Here is a 15,068-nt window from a genome sequence, read left to right on the forward strand (position 1 = left end):
GTAAACATCCGGGATCCAACTTGCAAAGGGTAACCAAGGCTAACTGCCTTATCCAATGCAAGACCGAATATTCAACACCAACCAACCACCCTAACCAGAACTAATAAGAGAATTAGTCAGAAAAATACGTCAGAGTCATAGAAAAAGGAAATAAACTCCAGCGTGCGCGGATGCAAGAGGAGGTAAAAGACTGTAGAACAACAGCATGCAGTGGACGCGAGAGGTGGTGGCTGAGAAGCCAAAGCGTACCGCGGACGCAGAAGAGAAGGCACGGAGGCCGAAGCGCTCAGCGGGCGCGCATAAAGGAAAGAAGGCACGGAGGCCGAAGCGTACAGCAGACACGTGTAAAGAGAAAGAAAATCCACTGACGTACCGATCAAGCAGCAGAGTATCAGAAACATGGACACAATTGCATACCAGACAACTGAGAAAAACTGAACATCGCGGATGAACAGTCTAAAGGCATAAGGCAATGAAAATTGCGTACAGACGAGGACTTGACCTAGCAAGGGGGCACAGCGGATACCCAGAAGAAAACTGAGGCGCTGAGGCCGGCGCACACAAGGTCTCATCTCCCCGCATGGTTGCTATATAAAGGAATGGGTCACATGCCCACAACTATACAGCTCCTAGAGTTGTGTAGTGTGACCCGGAGGGAACATCCAGGTGGCAGTGCCCAGTAAGCGTGGGAACGTTCTGGGCGAGTTGCTCGCCCAGAACTGTGGCTGTGACCCGTGGGAACATTCTGGGCGAGCTGCTTGCTCAGAAAGTTCCCACGCTATCCCGTGCGCGCGTGTACACAACACACAAAGGCAACAACAAGGCAACAGTCAAAGAATAAAAGGGGGTAAAGTAGGTGGGGAGTCCGGGGTGCCCTAAGGCAGGGTGCTGAACCCTGACAAAAGTGCACGTTTGTCGCCGAGGTAGACAGGACGAGGAGGGTGTAAAGGTGAGTATGAAGAGAACCAATTGCGATTAGCGCAGATATGTGTTGACGCTCCAGAGTCTATAACCCATTCAGTCATCCATGCACGATCGCTCCCTGCAACTGCCACCTGTTCTTCTACCAGAAAAAGGTTGATCTTGGCGTCCTTCTTCTTATCTTTCACAGCTTGTTTGTCACTTGACTTCGCTGGCTGTTGGCCTTCAGATCCACCACCTTCCGCCCAACACTGTTCGAAGGTGTGTCCCAACCTCCATTTACAGTTAGTGTTTGTACAACGTGGGCGATCTTTAGTCTTTTTAGATTTCTTCCCATCCAACTTATCTGACTCTTTGCTAGCAACCTTTCCAGATTTGGCAATTAGAGCGGTAGACGACCTAGGTTTGGATTTCCGTTTCTCTTCTTGGAGAATCTGAGCGATGAGTTTGTCACAGGCAATCGTGGATGCGTCGTCGAGATCCGCCAACGTTATCGTTTTAAGGGTATCATACGACTCTGGTAGTGCTTCAGACACTATCATAGCAAACTTGGTGTCAGTATAAGTATTGCCAAGACTAGCCAGTCGGTCGCGAAGTCCCCGCATCTCGATCAGCTGAGGCTCAAGAGGTTTGGAATCGTCTAGTTGGTAATGATGAAGTTGAGTCATCACTCTAGCTGCATCTTGTGCACCGACTCCATTGTAACATTTCAACAGGGCAACCCAGGCTTCTTTAGCGGAGTCTTTCCCTTCAATCATAGATAGAGGGGTGTCTTCAATGGTGAGTGCAATCTGGGTGAGAGCGTTGCTGTTTTTCTTATCCCATTCAACAACAGCAGGATCAGGGGAAGTAGCAGCCACTTTGCCAGAAGAGCTAGAGGATGATGATGAGGAGGAAGATGAGGAAGGTTTGTCAGAGGTTTTGGAACTGGGATCGACAAATTCCCAGAGTGCTCTGTCGACGAGAATCATGCGGCAGCGAATAGACCACATTCAATAGTTACGACCATTGTTCTTTAATTTCTCAATGTTGTAAATATTCTTAGAACTATCGTTTGAGGTGGCCATGGCTGGGATCACAACCTAATGAAATAGGAGCTATCATGCGTAACTCAGTCTCGAAATGGAGAACTAGTATTAAGATTTTTACATATCGCGCATAACTATAACATGAAAGTACAATGAGTTATGTGCAAACACAGATAGAAAAGAAATGGTATCACCTCAGTCTCAAAATGGAGAACTGAGGGAGGGAGAAAAATTACAACGTCCAGTGTAACTTATATGACTGGAGCCAATATCGCTTAAAGTGATTGCCAGTGACAACTGGCAATATAAGACAAAGTAAATTGGGAGCGCATGGTACCGCGACTCTGAAACAAAAAGGTATAGTCATTGTTAGTCACGACGATATTAAGTTAAAATAAAAACTCCCCAATCCACGCTGCAGCTCGGCTGTTGTCGATGAGCATTGATATTCCAACAATGCCCTACCCTCGGGCCTTGTTTGCGGCATCACGGCCATCGCAGCCTATAGTGGCCCGCAACGGCGACCTTCGGTGCCGACCCCAGACCAGTGTCTAACAGGCTGTTGGAGGAGTGTCAGGGCACACCCCGCCTGACCCCCACTCCGCACCGCTTCTCCCTCTTCCTTTCTCCTTTCCTCCTTTCCTCCTTTCTTTCTTTCTCTCTCTCTCACATGGACCACCTTTCCTGCTGCTCAATGTATCACCGGCGCGCATGCCCATTTCCCCTCCTGTATCTTACCATCCCTATATCGCCGCCACTGCCACCGCACTCGCCCTGAACCCACAGCAGGCCCTCTCGGGATCTTCTGCGGAGGCACCCAGAGAGCCATGGCTGTGTGCGAGGGTGATGTGGTGTGCCCCACGTGACCGATCCCGCATGTATATAATAACAGCTGGAGTGGGAACCGAAGAAGTAGCCTTCTTCTCACATTCCCACTTCAGACTAAGTGGTCAGGGACGCTCACCCCGCGATGGGATCGCCGCTACACACAGCTGCTATTCGTCCCACTGAGTCCCACATGCCGGGACCTCGCCGCTTTCGGAGCTGTCCCTGACAGCAGAAGAAGGCTTCAACCTCATCTCCCCTGCCTCCCCTGCTATGGTGACCGAAGAGCAGTACGATGAACTGCTGTCCCGATTCCAAGAGCTCCAGGCCATCATAGAAAGCCAAGCTCAAAACCAGCCCCCAGCTGCACCTGCACTGGTGCCGGCTCCCGCACTGACACCCACACCCGCTGAGCCCGACGGATGCACCCTGAAGACCTCAGAGCACTCATGGAGGGGCTGAGGAGACAGCTGGTGGACGAACCAGAGACAGAGGGAGAAAGGCAGGAGGCAGAGGCCCAAGAGGATTTTCAGGATGGCGACCGGTGAGGGACGCGCCCCAGCTGCCTGCAGGCGATAGTACTAGCTCGTGTAGATACTGTGAGGCACCTAGCCCAGCGCCGACATCTAAATTCCACCAAGTCATCGCCAAGAAGAAGAGGAAAAACGCGTCCTCAACCAGCAAGGGGAGAGAAGCCCCAGAAACAGCGTTGGTGGTAGCGGTCCCGCCACCTGCCATCTATGTGTTGTCCAAGCACCCCCCCAGATCCCTCAACCTCGCCATGAAGCTGACCGCCTTAACATCCCTCGCCAGCGTCTCCGTGTCGGCACTCCTAGATTCCAGAGCTACAGGGAACTTCGTGAGCCCCGAGTTTGTCAGAAAACACAGGCTTGAGACGACCCCACTCCCCCAGCCCATCCCTGTCTGCAACGTCGATGGAACCCCAAATGAGAACGGAGCCATAACCGAGGAGCTAGAGGCCCTCTTGACATTCGGGTGACACACGGAGCGGGCCCGCTTCGCTGTTGCGAACCTTGGGAGGCAGTCCCTCATTATAGGACACTTGTGGCTGCTACACCACAACCCAGAAGTGGACTGGACACGACAGAAAGTCACCATGTCCCGCTGCCCAACATCCTGCCAGTCAATACGAGCACGAGTCGACTCAAACCCCACGATAGAGCCCAGGGATGGGATCTACGCCGCTATCATCCCCCCGGGGTGGGGACATGAGCTAAGAGCGACCACGACCCCATTGCAGCGGATGGCCCAGGAGGCCCACGAGCTGGAGGCAGAACCCGCACAGTTCGAGGCACTGGTGCCAGAGCAGTACCAAGACTTCCGAGATGTATTCTCGAAGGAGGCTTTCGACCAGCTACCTCCGCGGAAGCCCTGGCACCACATGATAGACCTGGCACCAGAGGCCAAACTCCCGAGAGGGAGGACCTTCCCCCTGTCAAGGCCAGAACAGAAGGAACTAGATGAGTTCCTCCACGAAAACCTGCGGAACGGACACATATGGCCGTCCAAGTCCCTGATGGGGGCACCAGTCTTCTTTGTCAAGAAGAAGGATGGGTCATTACGCCTGGTCCAGGACTACCGCAAGCTCAATGAGATCACGGTGAAGAACTCATACCCCCTCCCCCTCATCTTGGATGTCCTTGTGCGCCAGCGAAACGCCAAGTACTTCTCGGCGCTAGACCTCCGCTGGGGGTTCAATAACGTCTGCATCAAAGACGGCAATGAATGGAAAGCGGCATTCTCGACCAACCGGGGGCTGTTCGAGCCTACCGTCATGTTCTTTGGCCTATGCAACTCCCCAGCAACGTTCCAGACCATGATGAACGACATACTCCGAGACTTCATCGACCGGGAGGTTGTCATCTGTTACATGGATGACATCCTGATCTTCACCACTACCCTGGAAGAACACCGGAAGGTTGTCTGCGAGGTTTTGGAAACGCTGCGAAGAAGAAAGCTCTTCTTGAAGCCGGAGAAGTGCAAGTTCGAGCAGACCCAAATCGAATACCTTGGCCTCATCATCGCCAAGGGCAGCGTCGCAATGGATCCCGTGAAGATCCGTGGAGTCCTTGACTGGCTGACCCCAACTAAGATCAAAGAGGTGCAGTCCTTCCTGGGGTTCGTCAACTTCTACCACCGGTTCATCAAGGATTTCTCAGAGATAGCCCGCCCCCTCCACGCATTAACCCGCAAGACGAAGACTTGGGCCTGGGGACCAGACGAGGACTGCACGTTCCGCGCCCTCAAAGATGCCATCACCTCCGCCCCCATCCTCGCCTTCCCCGCTGACATGGGCCACTTCAAGCTCGAGTGTGACACTTCCAACTTCGCAACCGGTGCCGTCCTCTCTCAGCTCCAGACAGACAGAGAATTCCACCCGGTAGCTTTTATGTCAAAAAGCTTCACAGATGTGGAACGCAACTATGAAGTGTATGACAAGGAGATGCTCGCGATAGTGCACACCCTCGAGGAATGGCAACATTTTCTGCAAGGAGCAGAGGAGAAGGTTGATGTCTACACTGACCACCGCAATCTAGGGTACTTCCGCACCACGCAGCGCTTGAACCGGTGCCAAGCACGGTGGTCGCTCTTCCTCTCCCAGTTCCACTTTACCCTCATCCACCGCCCAGGGAAGCTCATGGGGAAACCGGATGCACTCTCACGCTGCGCTGACCACCCGAGAGGTAAAGATGACAACGAGGGGCTGACACTCCTCCAACCAACTTGGTTCGAAACCCGCACGATGGAGGCGATCTCCATAGAAGGAGAAGAGATGACTATCCTCGAGAGGATCCACGGAGCAAAGGACCTGGATGAGAGCGTGGTGAAGGCGATGCGAGAACTCGGAGAGGGGACAGTTAGGTCAGATGAATGGGAGAAACAGGGGGAGCTAGTCCTATACAGGGGAAGAATATACATCCCCAAGGACCCGCAGCTCTGCCATGACCTGGTGCGGCTACACCATGATGCGCGGGCAACGGGGCACCCAGGGCGATGGAAGACCCTGGAACTTGTCTCCCGTGACTACTGGTGGCCCCGGATGGCAGAGTATGTAGGATGGTACATACGTGGGTGCGACACCTGCAACTGCGTCAAGTCCTTCCCCTCCCGTAAGGTTGGAAAGCTCATCCCGAACAAAACCCCTGCACGCCGCTGGCAAGTGATCTCTGTCAACATGGTAGGGGAGCTTCCCAAGTCGAAGGGATACAATGCCATTCTCGTCATAGTGGACCACCTATCCAAGTGCATCCATGTGGTCCCTACGGTGATGACGGTGGATTCAGCGGGAATCGCGCAGCTCTTCCTCAAACACATCTGGAGACACCACAGCCTACCCAAAGAGATCCTCAGCGATAGAGGAAGCGCCTTCATCTCCCGCTTCTCGAAGGAACTCACAGACCTCCTTGGAGTCAAGCTCACCCCCTCGACACCCTACCACCCACAGACGGACGGACAAACCGAGCGGGTAAACCAAGAGATAGAAGCCTACCTTCGAGTGTTCGTCAACCACTGCCAAGACGACTGGGCGGACTGGCTCCCACTAGCGGAGTTCACCTACAACAACCGTGTCCACTCCACTACCCACCGAACCCCCCTTCGAGCTCGACACCGGGCAACACCCCAGGATGGGGACAGAGCCCACACGCACATCCGAGGTGGAAGCTGCAGATGCGTTCTCCTCAAGAATGATGAAAATGCAAGAGGAGGCGAAGGCGGCGCTGGAGCATGCAGCGGACGAGATGGCCCGCTACTATGACCACAATCGCGGGGCAGCACCTACGTACCGAGAAGGCGACCAGGTCTGGCTTAGCACCCAGAACTACACGACTGACCGTCCGACCAAGAAGCTAGACCACAAGTGGATCGGCCCCTTCAAGATCACCAAAGTCGTCTCCCCTGCCACTGTCAAACTCCGACTCACTGCATGACAGAAGGGGATCCACCCAGTCGTGTCCGTGACGAACGTCAGACTGCACCGCCCTGATGAAATCGCGGAACGCCCCGCCGACCCATGCCCGGGCCCAGACCTCATAGATGGGGAAGAAGAGTACAAGGTCAAAAAAATTCTGGACTCCAGATGGCGGCGCTGGAAACTCTGGTACTTGGTAAAGTATACCGGCTGGCCAAACTCAGAGAACCAGTGGCTCGCACGTGACCACCTAACCCACGCCTCCGACCTAGTGGAAGACTTCCATCAGACACACCCCCACGCCCCAGGGAGAGAAAGAGAAGACTGCCCAGCCACTTCAAGGCGAAGCAGCTTAAGGAGGGGGTGATGTCAGGGCATGCCCCGCCCGACCCCCACTCTGCTCCCCCACTCTGCACCGCTTCTCCCTCTTCCTTTCTCCTTTCCTCCTTTCTTCCTTTCTTCCTTTCTCTCTCTCTCACATGGACCACCTTTCCCGCTGCTCACTGTATCACCGGCATGCATGCCCATTTCCCCTCCTGTATCTTACCATCCCTATATCGCCGCCACTGCCGCTGCACTCACCCTGCACCCACAGCAGGCCCTCTCGGGATCTCCTGCAGAGGCACCCGGAGAGCCATGGCTGTGTGCGAGGGTGACGTGGCACGCCCCACGTGACCGATCCCGCATGTATATAATAACAGCTGGAGTGGGAACCGAAGAAGTAGCCTTCTTCTCACATTCCCACTTCAGACTAAGTGGTTGGGGACGCTCACCCTGCGACGGGATCGCCGCTATGCACAGCCGCTATTCGTCCCACCGAGTCCCGCACGCCAGGACCTCGCCGCTTTCGGAGCTGTCCCTGACAAGGAGTCACACAGAATTGATCACACCAACTCAATTGTATTATACATGTGATGTCACAGAAGAGTCAAACACGTAAGCACAAGTGGCACAAACTACGTAATTTCACTAGGTGGAGAGTAACACTGCTGTGTGGGTAATGTGTTGTGGCAATTTCCGTAACCCAAAAGAACATCACACAAGCATTCAGTTCTGACTTGCATTGCAGCCGTGTATGGTTACGTAGAGTATTGGGATATTAGCGGTTTACACTAGCATGTTACGCTCAGTCAATCGTAGTTGAACTGAGGGAGATGAAAGGGAAAATTGTTCACTGCTTTTATAAGCAGTCCACAGTGGGAAGTAAATCGCGGTAAAAAACATTGGGAAACCCAGGTGAAAACCACAGTATTTTACGGTGGGGCACCCTGGTATTATGCCCAGGGTTCCAGGTAAAATACTTGGAATACATGTGCTGTTTAAAACCTGGATTCCCCTTAGTAAAACTTGCCGAATACCGGGGTTCCCCTACACCAGACCAACGGCCACCATGCGGAGAGGAACACGACCCCAGGAACCCGGACAGCCGGGTAGACGAGAGACCACAAAAGCACAGAATGAAGCAATGGTGGAGGAGAGGAAGAGATGGGTGAGACGAACACAATAAATTATTTCCTTATTTTCTATTTCTTTTATCAACACCTCGACAATACCCACCGACACCACATAACCCAAAGATCACTGACACCAGACAATACCAACCAGACTACCCACACATCATGTATAGAAAGTCCCCTTCATGTACACTACGGTGTATTGACAGGACAGCCGCACTGCCACGACATCACAAGGCCGTGGGGTATTACAGCAAGGTGCAAAAAGATCGACACGTCAAATTTGGCTAAATGACTTAGCCGGATCATGTGGAAATCCAAAAATGGTAGCTAATTTGGGCAAAAATAGAAGCCAATATAAAACCAATGTAACCATATCTGTTGACAGCTCAGCTGGGGTCCCAGCATTGAGTGCTTAGACCGTCCCACGTGCAACAACCGTGTTTGTTGTTGTTGTTGTTTATGCGAAGCACAAGCTGATGAGATCTGACATTGGCAGCCTTCTCATCGGTGACCGTAAGTCAGGTATAAAATGCGCGTCTCATGGCTCTTGTTCTGCACTGACTCCTGGAGCCTCAGTTTGCATCTCTCAGCACTCAATTTCACTACAATGAATTCTATTCAGAAACTCAACCTCGAATTCTGGGAGGAGAATTGTGAAAAACGCTCCCTATGGCCCGTTGCATACCTACTCGGAGCAATGGACCTGGTTCCACTCCCTAGAACTCGGCAGGATGCACTCTCAAAATGTCTAGTCAATGGGCATGCAAAATATTTGCCTGACAATTCAGCCATTGTTCTTGATGCCCTTCTTGACAGCAATGGCCGAAATGATCAGGTGTCATGCTGGGTCCCTGATGATTGTTCGTCCCACTTCCGTCTCACTAGTACTGCTTACATCTGTTTCAACATTCTCAACCAGCTCTATATTTTACAGGGGATCAAGTGCTTTCCAGCAATGCCATCCGCATGCGTGTTCAAAAGTATCTCAGTCATACCATGACAACATCAAATGCGCCAATCACTCTTGCAAACGCCATCAATCTATTCGAAGGCGTGACCACCCAACCTTCCACATCATCCAATGTTACTACTCAGTCTGAGCTATCATCGGTCAATAGGGCCTCAGCGAGGCTAGCCAGCAAAACTGCTGGGGCCAAGCAGGGTTTTGGTGAGTCATCAAACTCCTTTTCGTTTTTATGGACTACCTAACGCCCTTTCAGGCCTACAAGTTGAAGTGCCCCTTCATACCCTGGACCCTTCTAAACCAACAGTCCTCCATGTCTTGGACATCCTCAATGACTGGACTGCTGAACAGTCGCTGGCGAAGATCACATCTGAGATGGGCATCAACCCTGAGAACCACCAAATCGTGTATAAAACATCCAAAATGAAGGTAAAGGACAATGCTATTATAATTGACTGTGCAGAGACTCTTGCAGCTGGACTGGAAGTTCAACGCCAAATTCAATCCCATGCTCATGAGCAAAAGCGCATGAAAATATTCAATCTCGTAAGTTATACATTCGGAATACCATACGACTACTCAGTATTCAACCTGTAGTCTGCTGTTGAGAAGACTACTAGTAAGGCGAAAGGCAAAAAACCTTCCACTCGATCCGATGCTAGCCCACCTTCAAACTTGTGCAAAGAAACCTTCAAACAACTGATCAAATCCACTTGGTGCAATAGACACTCGCGACAGTGCTATCCTCACCCAAAGGCAGATTGGGAGCATCTATGTTTGTCGAACGAGGTCATGGATCTGTGGGCCAATCACCTAGTACGTCACCTTGATTTTTTTTTTACTATCATTGCCATTTGGCTTTACTCATTTTTATTATTCTATTTTCTGTTGTGCATTGTAGAGTCAAGGTACAGTGGGTGTAACATTGGAGAGGCCACCTCAACATAAAGCGTTTGATGTATGCAATGTAAAACGTCAAAAACGCTCTTGGTCTCTATCACCTCTCCACTCCACCAAATGCCCCAAGATCTCTCAGTCCCCAGATATTGAACGATCTGGCAACACGACGCTGACAAAGCGCCCTCTGTCTATGTCCCCTCTTCACAGCTCCAAACGTCCCAAGATTACTGAGTCACTGCTCATCACTGACCCGATCGTGGAGCCTGGCACTTCCAAGACCACCAAGTCTGTGCATGTCAACACATTGGCCAACGCAACTGCAGGACCCAGCTCTCTGAACCATGCCCCAAACCCAATCACGAAACCTGGGACTTTCAAGATCACCAAGCCCACGCATGTCAATGTCAGGGGATGACTCCCGGGTCCCCATGACCCTCCCCTATGGTCCACAGCCTGTGGTGTAACCAGCCCTGTCCAGGGCACAACTCTACTGTGGGTAAGGAGATGAATAGATAAAGCAGTAGGTAAGGTACACTTGCCTACTGTGGGTAAGGAGATGAGAAGGAAGCTAACTTCTCATCTTCCCACAGTGGCCACAATATCAGCAAAACTTCCGGGGATACCCGGAAGTCACATGAAGGGGTAGGAACCGGGTCCGGAGCATGCGGCGCGCGGAGCATGCGGCGCGCGGAGCGTGCATGTGTGTGGGAAGCATGGCGGGTGGAAGCGGGTCCGGATGCGGGTCCGGGTCCGGGCTAGTCAGGGTGTGTGCCCTGACATCACCCTCCCTCTAAGCCACTTCGCCCCGAAGTGGCCCTAGTCCCCAGGTAACCCATCCCTCAAGTGGTTAGAACAAAACGAAAAAGCGGAGGCGGGAGCGGGAGCGGGGGATAATGTAAGGGTGGGAGTATAAAACTATTCTAAGTTAAAAAAAAGCGGCGAAAAAATAAAAGTTAAGTTAAAAAAATTAAACTAGTCATCCATCGCCGCACATGCGGCGTTCCCCTAAGACTTGCCTGAAAAAAATTTGGTCCCTCAGCACCCTCCATTGTCTGCTCGCGACTCGGCGACCTCCAGCCTGCATCCCTCATCCCATGATGCCCCAGCTGCAGTCGTGTTGTCCCTGTGATCGCGTCCGGCCTCGGGGCTGTGCCCACTTCGGGTATGGAGGGTGGTCGTGCAGCACTTGACCTCTGGGCCATCGTCTGCGTGCCTGCACTCTGACCTCCAGGCTGCGCTCCTCCGGGTATGCGGGGTCGGGGGTGTGGTAGCGCCGGGGTAGCGGCAATAGTGGGAGAGTCCCAGGGGATCCGGCAGGGTCTACACCCCGCTCCCCACCCTCCCTCTAATGCCACTTCGCCCCGAAGTGGCTAAACCCCCCCTCCCCCCTCCTCTGCGCATGGTGGTCCGTTGCCTGGGACGCTGGGCTCCTCTTCGGGGGTGGATGGGGAGAATGTGGAAAGGGGAAAAAATTTTTCGGGGTGGGTGGCGGGTATGCGGTATAGTCGGGCCCGGGACCGGGCGGTGCGGGGATCACGTGTGAGAAACAACTCTCCTCCAAGTGCATCCTGCAGCTTGGGGAGTCCGGGTACATGGACAGCGGGGTTGCTGTGATGCGGGCTGAGTGCCACCCTCCCTCTGTGCTGCATGCCTAAGCGGCCACAGCAGGGGACCTTGGGCTCCTTCATCAGCTCTTATCCATCACCTCTCATATCCATCCCATCGAAATCCAAATGTTAAACTCTCTCCTGGGTGCCCAGCACCTCAGGGAGTCGGGTCCGTGAGCCGTAGCGGGTCCGCGATGCGGCTGGGATACACAACCCTCCCTCTATGCCGCATGCCTAAGCAGCCATAGCAGGGATCCTGGGCACCCTCACCAGCGGCATCCATTCCCTCTCGTGCTCGTCCTCCATCGTGAATCCAAAAAAGGCGCTTGCATGCGTGCGTGACTCTCAGTCGCAAGTGAAAGTGGGGGTGGGTGGTCTCATCCAGGTTATCTTGGGCGTCTGCGGTTACAAGGCTGGCAGCGGGTGGGTGACCCCGTTTCCAGAGTGCCTTTCGGCCAGTTCGTTGGCAGCAGTCGGGCGGCTTTGTCTCCCTAGCACGTTCAGCGAGGTGTCTGGGTAGCCACTTATCGACTTAACCCTATCCTCGTCATCACCCATTGCTGCATCGCCTTCGCACATCCGTTACCAACGTCAAGTCAAACGCAAGTATCATTCAGCAACAGTTGTCGACATCCCATCGTCACCATGCAGGCAGCTTTCACACAAACGGATCAACTCCCCACCCATCACTTACCTCCTTGTACCCGACTCTGGGAGTGAGGACGACATTGGTTTTGATGTTAAACAGGGTCACACTGAGGTGGAGCCTGGTCTGGTGGAGCTCAGTAGCGATGATGAGCTTGTTGATGCCGTCGATGAAGCCTGATGGCAAAGACGTGCTTTTTCTCTGAGTCACAGCCCACCCAATCAGCCATCCTCAGTTTTACTCTGATTTTCGTTTTACCATTTGAAGTTGTATATACATTATGAAGTATCATACAACGATGAGAGCTCAAAGGTAGCCTGAATGACGAAACCAACCATGGGCTTTCGGTGGCGTTACAGAGTACACAGCAGCCATGAGTAAGTCAGTTGCATGAACTAGGGATTGTGATGCAAGTTCATTGTCTGCATACACACAGTTGCGTCGCAGCCAGGCCTTGATAGATGAGATCGCTTCCTCGATTGGGTTGAAGTCAGGAGAGTATGGGGGAAGGTACTCCAGTCGGACACCACTACAAAAGAATTAGAATAATGATAATAAAATATTTGATTACTCACTGATCCTCACACATTCGTAAGAGTCGATCTGACTTGTGAATGGCTGCATTATCCATCACAAGGACCGAGTTTCGCTGTGGGAATGGACACATTACAGCAAGAAGTCCTTCAATAAAGTCATCAAATGCCTTGGCTGTGTAAGCCCCGACTTGGATGTCACAGTGCAAGATACCTTCCAGTGACATTGCGGGGAGGATGGAATGTTGAAATAACCACCTCAGCCTAACAGGGCGTATGGTGTAATGGCTGTGCACACTGAGTTCACGATCCAGAAGACTGGAGTTTGATTCCCAGTATGTCCAACTTTTAGGTTTCCCTAAAAGACCACATGCAAATTCCAACATGGTGGACATTCTGCGGAATACACCGAGCACACCCAAATCCGGTTGCTGCCACGTGAGCTGGGCACGTGAAGTCAAGCATTAAATTAGCCGGCCTGACAAAGTTTCAGGGGGTGTAGCTCAGAGCACTAAGGACCCAAATCCAGCTGCTTCAGACCACATGACATGGACATGTAGGAGATTAGCAGTAAGTCCGGCCTGAATATAAATTCAGGGGGTGATGGCTCACGGGTTGTTGGAACCCTGGTGGTTTGGGTCACATGTGGATCACATGGTCAATCCAATGTGAAGGGGGTGTGTTGAAATAACCACCTCAGCCTAACAGGGTGTATGGTGTAATGGCTGTGCACACTGAGTTCGCGATCCAGAAGACTGGAGTTCGATTCCCAGTATGTCCAACTTTTAGGTTTCCCTAAAAGACCACGTGCAAATTCCAACATGGAATACCTAATTTGATAGTTGTTAACTTGTACTATACCCATGCAAAATCTAACTTACTTTACACCACGGATAAAAAAGTCACGGCGATGCACTGTCAGGGTTCAGCACCCTGCCTTAGGGTGCCCCGGACTCCCCACCTACTTCACCCCCTTTTATTCTTTGACTGTTGCCTTGCTGTTGCCTTTGTGTGTTGTGTACATGCGTGCACGGGATAGCGTGGGAACTTTCTGAGCAAGCAGCTTGCCCAGAATGTTCCCACGGGTCACAGCCACAGTTCTGGGCGAGCAACTCGCCCAGAACGTTCCCACGCTTACTGGGCACTGCCACCTGGATGTTCCCTCCGGGTCACACTACACAACTCTAGGAGCTGTATAGTTGTGGGCATGTGACCCATTCCTTTATATAGCAACCATGCGGGGAGATGAGACCTTTACCCTTCTTCTCATCTCATGCCCCGCATAGGCAAGTGTATATTATCTTTCCTTTTACTATACATCTCATGCCCTGCATAGTGTGAGGACAGGCCAGATGGGGGTTGAGGTCAGGGAGCCTCCGAGTCCGAGGCCGGGCCCTGACACGCGCGCGCTCTCCACAAGGTGACCAACCACGCGTCCGGGTTCCTGTGTGACAACTAACTCCAGTCTCATCCACAAATACCAATTGTGCTGCTTCATAGTTCATTGCCATATATTGTCGGAAGTTTGCGCGCCTATCCTCATCGCGCTCAACTGCTAATTTCTGAACCTAAAGTAGAAGTTAGTGGTAATCTCATAAGCAGAAAGTAACAATATACCTTTTTGTATGTCAAACCATGGCGCTTCATTTCACGAGAAATTGTATAGTCGCTGGTCTGAACATTGCATTCATTGCTGAGAGCATTGTGCAGCTCAGCAAGCATGAGATCTGGTTTCATTTCGATCATACTGTCTAGAAACTTGGGTAGGAGTTAGGGAAATATGGCATAGCTCTAGATGTAGGTGCACTACATTGATAGCATGTATGTCAAGAGAACGAGGCCGGCCACGAGTCTCAGCAAGAGGTTCACGATGATGCCTCTCCGGGTCCTGAAGAATACGCTGGATCGTGCGTCTGGGCACATTTATTGCCAATGAGATATCCCATGTGCTCATGGTCTCAGACATAGTGATGATGAGGTCCTTAGCGGAGGGCGCTAGATGCTTACCCATTGCAATAGCGGAGTAGCAGTGAACATGGTGATATTTATTATAATATTATCTATGGCAGCGGTGAACATGGTGATATTATTGTAATGTTATCTGTGACAGCGGTGAACACCATGATATTTATGGTCAAAGGTCCTACCATGTTTGGTTTCAGTGAAGCGGTGCCATTGGGAAACATTGGTTGACGCCCAATTTCTTCCTAAATTGTTATTCCGCTAAACTACCCCCATGTATGTTAAATTTTGATG

The 15,068-nt window shown here is 52.0% G+C and overlaps 2 protein-coding genes and 2 non-coding genes across 4 annotated transcripts; 3 read left to right on the forward strand and 1 right to left on the reverse strand.

Moving 5' to 3' along the window:
* On the reverse strand, positions 1-566 carry EI90DRAFT_3091171 (uncharacterized protein; the record flags this gene model as incomplete). The annotated part of the gene is made up of 2 exons (XM_039062374.1): positions 1-502; positions 527-566. Coding segments are annotated over 2 exons (426 nt in total), but the record flags the coding sequence as incomplete, so codon positions are not given.
* Positions 567-8,769: 8,203 nt separating this feature from the next.
* Positions 8,770-10,441, forward strand: EI90DRAFT_3294375 (uncharacterized protein; the record flags this gene model as incomplete). The annotated part of the gene is made up of 5 exons (XM_039067427.1): positions 8,770-9,022; positions 9,097-9,330; positions 9,383-9,672; positions 9,724-9,942; positions 10,028-10,441. 5 exons carry the CDS (start codon positions 8,770-8,772, stop codon positions 10,439-10,441), a joined length of 1,410 nt encoding a protein of 469 aa, XP_038908419.1.
* A 2,641-nt stretch (positions 10,442-13,082) lies between these two features.
* On the forward strand, positions 13,083-13,156 carry EI90DRAFT_t280. Its single transcript has one exon. It is a non-coding gene; the product is annotated as a tRNA-Val (tRNA).
* A 363-nt stretch (positions 13,157-13,519) lies between these two features.
* On the forward strand, positions 13,520-13,593 carry EI90DRAFT_t281. Its single transcript has one exon. It is a non-coding gene; the product is annotated as a tRNA-Ala (tRNA).
* Positions 13,594-15,068: the final 1,475 nt, after the last annotated feature.

The sequence above is a fragment of the Cantharellus anzutake genome (assembly GCF_015039405.1).
Source record: "Cantharellus anzutake strain C23 chromosome Unknown EI90scaffold_159, whole genome shotgun sequence".
NCBI classification, from domain to species: Eukaryota; Fungi; Basidiomycota; class Agaricomycetes; order Cantharellales; family Hydnaceae; genus Cantharellus; species Cantharellus anzutake.